Genomic DNA, 12,448 nt, shown 5'->3' on the forward strand with positions numbered 1-12,448 from the left:
TTGGCCTGCTGTGTTCATCCAGCTCTACACCTTGTTAGCTCTCAGCTGCAACTCTGTGTGGACCAGGTACTGGAAGTCACACGTTTGGAAAAAAATGCTTTTCAAAATTATTTTAATTCTAACGACTAATCTCAAGAGACAAGTGGTAAGCCAGCTAGAAACAGCCAAGGAAGTATTTAAATTGTTATATGTGCGCATGATTTGTTCTGCACTAACAGTTAACACATCAGATAGTCTATTACAGCACACATCACTTCTCATCACCAAAGTCCCAAATGTGCTAAAACCCACAAAATAAGCATAGAATCACAGAGCTGTTACAGTGTAGAGACCTTTCAGCCCATCACTGTACAACAGCTCGCCAAATGAGTATAATGGCTTTGCACCATTCTCCTGCCTTTTTCCCATACCCTTGCACATTTTTTCCATTCATATAATCATCAAATGCCTCTCAAATTCACCTCAAATGCCTCAATTGAACCTGCCTCTACCACCCTTCCAGGCAGTGCTTACCAGGTTTGCGTGCAAAAGCTTCTCCTTGCTTCTCATTTGCTTCATTTGCCAAATTGCTTTAAATCTATGCCTTCCTGTTCTCAATTCTTTTATGAGCGGGAACAGTTTCTCCCTATCAACTCTGCCTAGATCCCTCATGATTTTGAAAAATTTTGTCTTAGCATTTTCCTTTCCAAGTAAGAAAATCCCAACTTCTTCAAGCTATCCTCATAACTGAAATGTCTTATCCCTGGAAACATTCTTGTAAATCTCTTCTTCACACTGTCCAATGCATTCACATCCACCCTATAATGAGGCATCCAGAACTGTCCACAAGATACTCCAGCTAACACCCAACTTATTCAAGTTCAACATAATCTTGTGGATCTTATACTGTGCTGCACTATTAATAAAACCTATGATACTGTCTGCTTCATAAACTACTCTCTCCACCTTTAGTGAACAATGTGTATATACAACCAAGCCCCTTTTCTCCTGCACTTCCTTTATTTTACATTCTCTCTCCATATTCTTTCTACCAAAATGAATCACTTCATACTTATCTAAATTGAACTTCATCGGCCTCCTATCTGGCAACTCCATCAACCTGTCTATTTCCTTTGAAGATTTATACCATCCTCCTCATAGCTTACAAGGTTTCCAAGTTTTCTATCATGCACAACTTTGAAACTGTCTCCTGCACACCAAGATCTAGGTCATTAAATATATCAGGAAAGGCAAAGATCCCAATATCGATCACTGGGGATCTCTACTACAAATCTTCCTCCCACCCAAAAAGTATCCATAAGCAATTGCTTCCTATTTCCCACAACTCAGCAAATTTTGTATCCGCATTACTACTCTCCTTTGTATTCCATGATCTCTAACTTTGCTAATAAGTCTGTAATGTAGCACTGGATTGAATACCTTCTGGAAGTTCATGTGCGCCCTACCAATAACATTGTCCTTATTGGCTCAAAATACTCCAGGAAGTTAGTTATATGTGACTTTCCCTTAACAAATCTACGCTGCCTGTACCTATGAACCCAAATTTGTACATGACAATTAATTGTCTCCTGTTTCTTTGAGATTCTATATCACTGAAGTTAAACTGAATGACATGATACGTATGAATAAAAGCAAAGAGCTGTGGATACTGGAGATCTGATATATAAACAGAAAGTGCAGGACAAACTGCAGGTCTGGCTGCATCTGAAGAGAGAGAGAGACAGAGTTAATGTTTTTGAGTTTGATATGGCTCTCCTTCAGAATAGGGACCCGTTGTTGGACTTTGGATGAGGTGAATGTTTACCATTTTTGTAAATATGTTTACCTGGAGGCCTTTAACCCACGACCATGCCTTTTCCAGGTTATTTTCATTTACTTCTGCCAGCTTCTCCTGCCAGGGATCAGCTCTGGAGTCAAACTTCACAAAATTGAATTTGGTCTTGTTTCGAAGCTGATCCTGAATAAAGCAAATTTACCAATAAATATGTTTCAAAGGACACAAAGCCACATTATTTTATACCATATATACCTCAGCATATTGGAGGCATGATGGTTCCATTCAATTCTTCATGGATTGGGAGCTTCAGACTCACATTCCAAAACTCAGTGATTCCAACATTATAGACCAACGGGGTGGACATTTTCTTTGGCAGCAACACAGAATATCTGTTTGCATGTTCACAACCAGTTTAATACCCTTACCAAAAATCAAGCGAAATATAAAACGATATGCTGAATCTGAGGCATTAGTTGTGCATTACCTTCCAGGTCAAATTTCAGCCCCAGGCATTCACAGGACTTCAGCGAGGGAGGCAACGGCCTAGTGGCATTAATCCAGAGACCAAGATAACATTCTAGGTTCAAATCCCACCATGGCAGATGGTGGAATTTTAAGTCAATAAATATCTAGAGTTAAGAATCTCATCATGACCATGAATCTGTTGCTGATTGCTAGGGAAAATCCCTTGTGGTTCACTAATGTCCTTTATAGAAGGAAACTGCCATCCTTACCTGATATAGCCTCTATGTGACTTCAGACCCACAGCAAAGTGGTTGACTCTCAACTAAGGATGGGTAATAAATGCTGCCTATCCAGCAATGCCCTCATCCAGTGAATGAATAAAAGAAGACACAGTACCAAGCAGAAGACAGGCACAATAAAGTGAAAGGCATAGTTTTTTGGCTAAGTTTTTGGAGTGTGTGAGACCCAGTCGGCTTTCTCACCATTTCTTACCAAACTCAAATTATTAACTATCTGCCCACCCCAAAGCTATCGTTCTCGTCAATTCTTTCCGCATCTTACCATGCACGTTCCCCGGAACAACTTACCCTTGCCAGGATTTCCCAGAACTGATCAGCATCCATGACACCAGTGCCGCCTTTAAAAGGCCACTGTGCATCCGAGCAAGTGCTGTCAGTCCAATCCGATCCCACTGCTTACTCACTCCTCAGAACACCACCCAACCTGCACCAGTAGTAATACCTGTGCCATCTGCTTTAATCTCCTGTATTAGCTGCCTCTCTCTCTCTCTTGCTCATTCTAGAAAGCAAACAGTCCAAATAGGGCTGAAAGAGTCAAGATGGGTGGTGAGCTACCCAACATTCAGTTCTGCACTCCCTTATGTGGAGATGACCCTGATTCTGAATGCCATGGTGGCTGACTGACCACATCCAAGCCCCTAAACTGGTTTCAGAGGCTGCCCCTGATTTACCGTGCTGGGATCCCTCCCCCCCGACCAAAGGCTATCTCCATTGACTTAACTGAGGACTGCTAACAACCATCTCAAGCTTCCTGGCTTTGTGACTGTGCTAAACAGCATGGCATTACAACAGCACGGTGAGCCTGATAGTTTAGCTGAGGGACCAAAGCACGTAAAGCCAAGACAAGGTAATATAAGGCAGGATGCAGTGAGGATCAAGGTCTCAGACTGAGTGAGTGCTATGACAGTGAGTAAAGAGCCCGCAGCTGCAGCTTGGTCTTGGCCATGAGCTGGGTGTGCGTCCCTGAGCACACAGTGTCCTTGCTGCAGTATTACAATGACAGTTGCCAATACAGCCCAAGGTGCATCACTGAAGTTCAGGAGCATCCTGTAAGTAGGGATCTTACAGGCTGGCACATCTCAGATGCCAATGTCCACGGACATGGGACACTTGTGATTGGTGCCAATGGAGCATGCCCTGAAATGTTGATTCCTGGTGTCCGACATGGAGGTCCTTTGGAGCAAGTGTTGAGCTGGCATTGCCAGATACCTGCTCTGTCTTCCATGTCAAGAATTCTCCACGCGTAGCTTGTTTGGCATGTATGGTAAGAAAGGAAGCTCAATGTTAATGAGTTGAACTGAGGAAGGGTTACCGGACCCGAAACGTTAACTCTGATTCTTTTCTTCACAGATGCTGCCAGACCTGCTCAGCTTTTCCAGCAACTTCTGTTTTTGTTCTGTAGGGAGGAACTTGCCTCACAGCTCAATGTAAAAATGCAGGGCGTGCCTCCTGATGGTCCTCGCTGGACTTGTTGTGTGATTCTGCCACAATCTCTCCATAGCCCACATCTCTCAGGTCCCCGTAAGATTCTGTTCATAGCCGATAGAAGGCACATCCACCCCACTCTGGAATATTGAATTCCACAGATTCATGACCCTTTGAAAGAAGTAATTTCTTCTCATCTCAGTTTTAAGTTTGCTACCCCTTATCCTAAATCTCTGACCTCTTGTTCCACGTTTCCCCGCATGAGGAAACATCTTTTCTGCACCTGCTTTGTCAATCCCCTTTTTGCATCTTACAAACCCCAATTAGCCTTCCTTTCATTCTTCTAAGCTCCAGAGAGTACAAGCCTAAACTGGTCAAACTGTCTTCATAAGACAAACCCCTCATCTCTGGAATCAATCTAATGCACCTCCTCTGAACAGCCTCCAAAGTAACTCCATCCCTCCTCAAGTAAGGGGATCAAAACTATACGCATTATTCCAGGTGTGGTTTCACTAATGCCTTGTACGGATGCAGCAACACTTCGCTACTTTTATACTCTATTCCCTTAGCAATAAATGCCAAAAGTACAAAGGCTCATGTGCTTGGAGTAAGTTTTTCTACTGGCATTGTGTTAGAACAAGTCACCTATATCATTCACAGTACATTCACTTTTTATATAGTGAATAACAGCCTTATATTGAGGTGATAACTAGTGTGTAGTTTCTCTTGAATTTCCTCCAGAAATTCATAGAATTCCTACAGTGTGGAAACAGAACCTTCAGCCCAACAAGTCCACACTGAACCTCAGAGCATCCCACCCTGGCTCATAACTCACCTAAGCTACACATCCCTGAACACAATGGGCAATTTAGCATGGCCAATCCACCTAAGCTGCACATCTTTGGACTGTGGGAGGAAACCGGAGCACCCAGAGAAAACCCATGCAGACATGGGGAGAATGTGCAAACTCCACACAGACAGTCACCTGAGGCTGGAATCGAACCCAGGTCCCTGGTGCTGTGAGGCAGCAGTGCTAACCACTGAGCCACCGTGCCACCCCAAATTCACTAAACAATTCCTGAGAACACGGCCTTAATAGGCCAGAACTAATAATTAGTAAAGTGATTTGTTGCAGCAAATGATTTGCAATACAAATCTCCTTAAAAGCTAGCACCTTCAATGCCTCTAGGGCTATCGAATGGAAAACTGTTGATCAGGCAGCAAGTTTCACTATATTAAATCAACGTTTAAAGGATTTGTCATGAGATATTACACTGTGCCAAATCATTGAACTAATAATTTGTAGCTCATTAGAAAGCTCCTTAACACAGAAATAAAATATCGTAAAAGTCTGAACTTCTTAGTTATATACCTGCATGAGTTGAAAGATCTTTCTTTGCACCAACTCCAGCTTATCTTCCATGGATTGAGAGGTGTCAATGAGGATGTAAATCTGATTCTCAATTATGGTCCCAAACAGCTCCCTACTCCCCTGCTGAAGCCAGTCAATTCTGTGAACAAAGAATGAAAACAGAGGAATACTTCAATACAAAAGAACTTTACAAATCTATAACACGATCCAGTATTATTTACTTAAGTGTCATGATGAACACTGTTAGTCCATACAAGCTTGGATACAAAGACTACCAAGTTTCTATATCAAGTACTGTAGACATTGATGGATACATTCACCTTTGGCACCTTGAAAAATCCCTTCAAAACTGGAATCAACTTATAAGCTAAGTGTACAAGTGAACTGCCAGTATGGGTGTGAGTCGTCATCATCTTGAATGATTCAATTAGCCATGGCAGCTTTATGTACAGCAAAGACAATGATTATTCAACCTGCAACTACGGTAGAATGGGAGCACAATACTAGCTCAGAATTTCTTTTTTTATTTAAGCAGACCACCCCAGGTGTGTGCTGGAGTGGGGAGAAAACAAAATTTGACAATATTTAAGAGCCCCTAGGTAGGTCTGTACTTGTGATGCTTGGCAGAATAGGTCAATTTGACCAACGGACAGAGGCCTAAAGAAATTAGGCCACATGAAAATACAAATTGCAAGCTTTAGTAATCTATAAGCCAAAAATACTACAAAAAATCGTAAATTGTAATCTTATAAGTGATGCCTGGAGTCTGACCATAAGACCATACGACATAGGAGCAGAAATTAGGCCATTCGGCCCATTGAGTCTGCTCCGCCTTTCAATCATGGCTGATAAGTCCTCAACCCCATTCTCCCGCTTTCTCCCCGTAACCCTTGATCCCCTTGATCATCAAGAACCTATCTATCTCAGTCTTAAATGTACTCAATGACCTGGCCTCCACAGCCTTCTGTGGCAGTGAATTCCATAGATTCACCACTCACTGGCTGAAGTAGTCTCTCCTTATCTCTGTTCTAAAAGGTCTTCCCTTTACTCCACGGCTGTGCCCTTGGGTCCTAATCTCTCCTACTAATGGAAATATTTTCCCAACATCCACTCTGTCCAGGCCATTCAGTATTCTGTAAGTTTCAATTAGATCCCCCCTCATCCTTCTAAACTCCAATGACTATAGTCCCAGAGTCCTTAAACGTTCCTCGTATGTTAAGCTTTCCATTCCTGGGACCATTCTCGTGAACCTCCTCTGAACCCGCTCCAGGGCCAGTGCATCCTTCCTGAGATATGGGGCCCAAAACTGCACACAATACTCCAAATGTGGCCTGACCAGGGCCTTATAAAGCCTCAGTAGTACATCCCTGCTTTTATATTCAAGTTCTCTCAAAATAAATGCCAACACTGCATTTGCCTTCTTGACTACTGACTCAACCTACAAGTTTACCTTGAGAGAATCCTGGACTAGAACTCCCAAGTCTCTTTGCACTTCAGACTTCTGAATTTTCTCCCCATTTAGAAAATAGTCCATGCTGTTATTCTTCTTACCAAAGTGCATGACCTCACACTTTCCCACGTTGTACTCCATCTGCCACCTCTTTGCTGACTCTCCTAACCTGCCCAAATCCTTCTGCAGCCTCCCCACCTCCTCACTACTACCTGTCCCTCCACCTATCTTTGTATCGTCTGCAAACTTAGTCAGAATGCCCACAGTTCCTTCATCTCGATTGTTAATGTATAAAGTGAAAAGTTGTGGTCCCAAAACTGACCCTTGTGGAACTCCACTTGTCACCGGCTGCCATCCTGAGAAAGACCCTTTTATCCCCATTTTCTGCTTTCTTCCAGGCATGGGATGAGATTTAAGGTGATCTTTGGAATGGTTTTAGGCAGCCAACTTGTCAAGCAATAATTGATTAAACTGGGAGGATAAAAATTCCGCACAAGAAAAAGTACAGCTTTTAATATTTGAAATATTAGTTTTTTTCATTCTTATCATCTATGTTGAATTCTGAACTTAATGAGAGGGTTGTACTGATTGGTTAGTTCAAAGCCCTGGACTAATAATGCAAAAGGCCCAGGTCAAAGCTCACTGAAGATACCTGCTTTGAGATGTCTTTTGTCACTCGGACTCCCAAGGTCACAGTGGTTTGACATGCTTTTATGCAATCAGTATTAGTTATGTAAAGTATTTATTATATTGAAGTTATAAAATATTCATTCAATTTTACTTTGTTTCTCTGACTGTGGTGTTTGTTTTTATTCTTTCATGGAATGTGATCATATAGCTCCAACTGTGGACAGACCACCGCCCCCTGCCACCAATTATCATCGACTTCAATTTTTGCTGGGACTCCTTGATCCTCTCTCAATCAAGTGCTGCCTTGATGTCAGGGTAGTCACTCTCACTTCAACTTCGGAGTTCAGCTCCTTTGGCCATGTCACAGTCGAGGCTGTAATGAGGTCAGGCACCATGTAGCCCTGGTAAACATACAGCTGATGATAGAGAGTAACCAGATGGAGCATTATTTTGCCAGATTGCATCTGTCCTGCTATTATGGGCAGGACATACTTGGAAAATTTTCCATGTTGTCGAACAGATGCCAGTGTTGTAGCTGTACTGGAACAATGTGGATAGCAGCATGCCTGGTTCTGAAGCTCAGATCTTCAGTATTACCATCAGACATTTTCGGATTAGCCTTGCATGTAATTTTTCCCTTTCCCCATTGATTGCAGTGCCTTCAGCCTCCCAGGCTCCATGTTTGGGAATTCCTTCCTCAAACACATCTCTCTCTATACTCTTTAAGACCTTCCTTAAATCCTACCTCTTTGACCAAGCCTTAAGTCACATATCCTAATGTCCTTTTTTGGCTTCCACCCATTATACATTCATACAGCATCTCAGGTCATTTTTCTTGTTATTGCTTTAACGGCATGAGCATCAGTCTTACTAGATCCTTGATCAGTAGGCAAATCAACAATTACATGGCAAAGGTAGGCTAGTGGATGTGAGGAACGTCTGATCATCCATAATTCTATTGAACAGTGCAGCAGGCTCGAGGGGCCAAACAGCCTATTCCTATTTCTTATGGTCTTATCAGTGTGTGCTGTGGGAGATGGCTGTGCTCTTGTTGCCAATGTGCAGTTCTTAAAGCAGGAAGTTGACCCATGGTGTGTTAATGGCAGATTTATCTTCAGCAGAATGGGGTTGGAGTTTGTGTGATCATTAAGTTGGATGTATTACAGATGGAAACAAAATGTTTAAAAAGGTAGACTAATATTTGGATGCTTAAAGCATAAGGCTAGGAAGGAGGAGATGATGCTGTTGTGTTAAAGTCACAAGACTAGTAATGTAAAGACCCAGACTACTGGTGCAAATTCTACGTTCATCATAGTGGCTAGCAGAATTCAAATTCAATTAACAAGTCTGGACTAGAAAACTAATCTCAGTAATGTTGCCATGAATCTACCTGTTGTAAAAATCTATCTGGGCCTTTGTGGAAGGAAATCTTGTATCCTTAACTGGTCTGGCCTACATGTGACTCCAGACCTACAGCAATGAGGGTGGTCAGAAAGCCTGAGCATTTAAGTTCAAGCACAATTAAGGATGGGTAACAAATGTTGGTCTTGTCAGTGACACCCATATCCCATGAAAGATAATTTCTAAATATGAGGTTGTTTGACATGGAATGGGAGTGAAAGTATCTAGAAATTACTTGCTGAGGAAGCAGTGAAATTTCATAAAAAGGAGGAAAGTTCAATTGCAATGGTGTGGGGGAGGTGAACATGAAATCAGAAAAAAGGAGACATTATGAAGGTGCTTTTGGGAGAACACTGAGGCATAAAGAGAGAAAGCTAACAAAAAAAAACTAGCAATGGTGTTGAGAAAATGCCCTTTAAACTGATTTGTACAGAATGGGCAAACAAAAGCACCGAAAAAATTCAAAATGCAGATTCCCCAGCATCAGCAGTCCCCAATATCACCGAAAAAAAAATGATGTTTGAAAGAGGCACAAGACTTAACTTTGTGAAAATGAATCAATAAAAAGCCAAATTTCATGAATTAAAAATCAGATTGTGTAGAATAGGGAGAAACAGAATAACGTACAAATGATGGAGGATGTCAGCTCAGTAAAAAAAAATGTACAGCCTATTCCCCCAGCTGGAAAGCTGGCTGACTGCCAAAGGAAAATTTCAAAGACTGTTTACCACTGGGAATCTGTGGGTGAAACTTAGCAAGCAGCCTCCAAAAAATGTGAGAGGCTGTTTCTGACAGATATCCTCAGGGTAATGGAAGTTGATAGCCCCCAGGAAATCATTTCAAATATTACTTAGGTGCTGTTTCTTCATTGTCACTAAATCAAAATACCAGTGCCTCCGACGGAACTTTGTTGAGGTATCCAGGGTCTCACCTGTTGACTACAGAGCAGGGCAGAGACCACACCCCCGCTGCCTCTTCTTTGGGAAGACCCACCGAACTACAAACCAATCAGCAGCAGAGAAGCCAGCAGCGACCATTCCTCGAGGGTTGTGAGGGGGGTGGTGTAGAGGTCTCAACTTGTGACAACTGCCAGCCAATCAGAGGCTGGCAGCTCTCATGCTCAATGGTGCCAAGAGGGAGAGGGCTGTGGCAGCTCCTGGAGTGACAGCCATTAGAGTACCACAAGTGCAGAGTGACCTTGGTCACAGAAAGTGACGTGTGTGTGTGTGTGTGTGTGTGTGTGTGTGTGTGTGTGTAATAGAAAGCCAACTGGTGAAGGATAGGACTGAAGACAATTGTTTTCCATCTTTATGTGTACTTACAGATTTGCTGGTGCAGGAATGATGGGCCAAATGGCCTCCTTCTGCACTGTAACAATTATATTTTACAAGCACCCGTATAAGCCAATCACTCATTTCAGTCTGCATTATATCCAGTTCTAAACTGCGACACTGACGTTAAGCACAGCACCTGGAATATCCTCATCCAATACTGGGCCAGGTTACAAACTTACCTCCTTTGGAACTGATCCAATGCAGTCTTCATTTTCTGACGGTACTGCTTGCATTTCTCTGCAGTTATGTAAACATGCATTACAGAGCCATCTTTCCACCAAGTGTGAGCAAAGCGGCCACAGTACTTGGCGTTCACAAGTTTAATTCTAGTTTCCTGTTCAAATGGAATATGCAAAATAAATCTTCAATCAGCACAGTGCTAGTGGAATAAACACATAACACCGACAGCGAAGTGACATTCTTTGACTGGTGAGACAGTCTTCAAATTCAGTGCTTTACCGAACTAAAGAAACGACTTCAGTTCACAGTCAGCAGTGAGTTGTAGCCAAGTCTTTTTGCAACTTCCCCATCAGGTCTCAACTGTAGGTTAAAATATTGATAGGTGGAGCTCTGAGACAACGATCAGCAGAAATAATAAGTAATTTAAATATGGTTTCTAACTACAGAAATCATTTTATTAGTTGAAATGGGGGAAGAAATCCAAGCATCTAACAATAAATGTCCTGATCACTGTCCTATCTCCAATTGCCAGTATTAAACCAAGTTTCAAGCCAACTAACAATTCCATTTCTGAATGTGTAACAACTGGAGGAAAACCAGGGAGAAATAAAGGTAAGGTCACCACAGTCCTACTCTCTCGTTAGAGAGAAATGGCTGGCGACAGTTTAACCTGAGGGTCACCACACTTCAAGGAAAAGTTGAGAAGGAGAATCCTTCAATGATAACCTCAGCTAGTGCAGGAATTGAAGCCACATCATAGGTATCACTCTGCATCACAAGCTAGCCATCCAACCAACTGTGCCAACTAGCCATAGGGCAAAATCAGCACAAGACTGGCATTGCAAGCCAAGACATTCCCCCTTTTAATAACACTTACTGCCACAGTTGAGGAGCTAAATTGTTTAAAGGTCCCAAAACCCATTTGTTAGTAACTGAGGAACGGTGTGAAATGTTAAGTGAAGTGGGTAGGATGCCAGGTAGATAGGCAAGGAGGGTAGTGTGGCAGGTGGGTAAGGGGATAGAGTGCCAGGTGGGTGGAGTGGGTAGAGTGGCAGGTAATTGGGTCAGTGTTTATGATGAGTTGGGGAGGAAGAGGTACAGTGGCTGCTGTGTCAGGGGGAAGGGGTCCAGTGTGTTGAGGCGATGGGTGTGTCAGGTCAGGTGTCAGGAACGATGCTATTAGATTGAGTCAGAGGGTGTCAATTCCGAGAGGAAGGCAGAGTGTTGAGTTCAGTCAGAAGGGGGTGTGATAGATCGAGTCAAGGGTGTATCAGGTCTGTTGGTGTCATGTCTTGGGCAGGGACTAGGTCACAGGGATTTTGGGGGAAATATGCATATCAAATCTGGGGTTATCAGTGAGTGGGGAATTGTAGTTGGGAGTGGGGATCCATGCTTATTTTAATCATTATCCAGGAATTAGATTAGGTTTTTGATCTCCTGATGCTAGCTATTAAACTGAATTGAGTCACAACTATGCAAGCACAGTGACTTTACGAGACATTTTTGGAGGTTTTCAGATGCAGGGAAATTGTCCATCAGAAAATTCAATTTCTCAAGCAACTCACAGACAGTCAGCAGTGTCTGGGATTTCTGCACAGTCCCAACGTGAAACTCTAGTCTACACTGCTCTTCAGACTATCTCGCCATCGGAATATCTGGGCCAGAGTGTTGCTTCCCACCGTTACTGAACTGCATATGGACTTCAGGCCTAACCTAACAGTGTGCAAAGGCTGAAGGAGGATATCTCAATCTGCTTCACTCTGGAGACAGATTAGTTTTTAACTCTGGGCATACCCCTTTATCATTGCTGCAAGGTGGAAGGCAATTTGCTTAATCTTAAATTTGTCAAAGAAATATATCTTTAAATTTCCTACATTAAAGGCAAGGTGTCCATCCCTACATGTTAAAACGAGGAATTGCTGACTCCTTACAGTGATCAAGGAGAAAAGATATTACATACTCGCAATGTCATATTGATTTGGTAGTTCCTCTGTTACTCATTGTGTACAGAGATAGTAGGAACTGCACATGCTGGAGAATCTGAGATAACAAGGTATAGAGCTGGATAAACACAGCAGGCCAAGCAGCATCAGAGGAGCAGGAAGGCTGACGTTT

The 12,448-nt window shown here is 42.6% G+C and overlaps 1 protein-coding gene across 1 annotated transcript in view; it reads right to left on the reverse strand.

Annotated features, from left to right (window-relative positions):
• The window catches only part of LOC109911306 (von Willebrand factor A domain-containing protein 3B-like), a 117,957-nt gene that overhangs the window by 61,670 nt on the left and 43,839 nt on the right, over window positions 1–12,448 (reverse strand). The window contains exons 9-11 of the mRNA XM_048597894.1: window positions 10,333–10,487; window positions 5,339–5,477; window positions 1,826–1,957 (exon numbers count right to left, since the gene is read on the reverse strand). Of these exons, the coding sequence (XP_048453851.1) occupies window positions 1,826–1,957; window positions 5,339–5,477; window positions 10,333–10,487 (426 nt within the window). The remainder of the gene's footprint in view (window positions 1–1,825; window positions 1,958–5,338; window positions 5,478–10,332; window positions 10,488–12,448) is intronic.

This window comes from Rhincodon typus, chromosome 6, assembly GCF_021869965.1.
Source record: "Rhincodon typus isolate 14 chromosome 6, sRhiTyp1.1, whole genome shotgun sequence".
NCBI lineage: Eukaryota > Metazoa > Chordata > Chondrichthyes > Orectolobiformes > Rhincodontidae > Rhincodon > Rhincodon typus.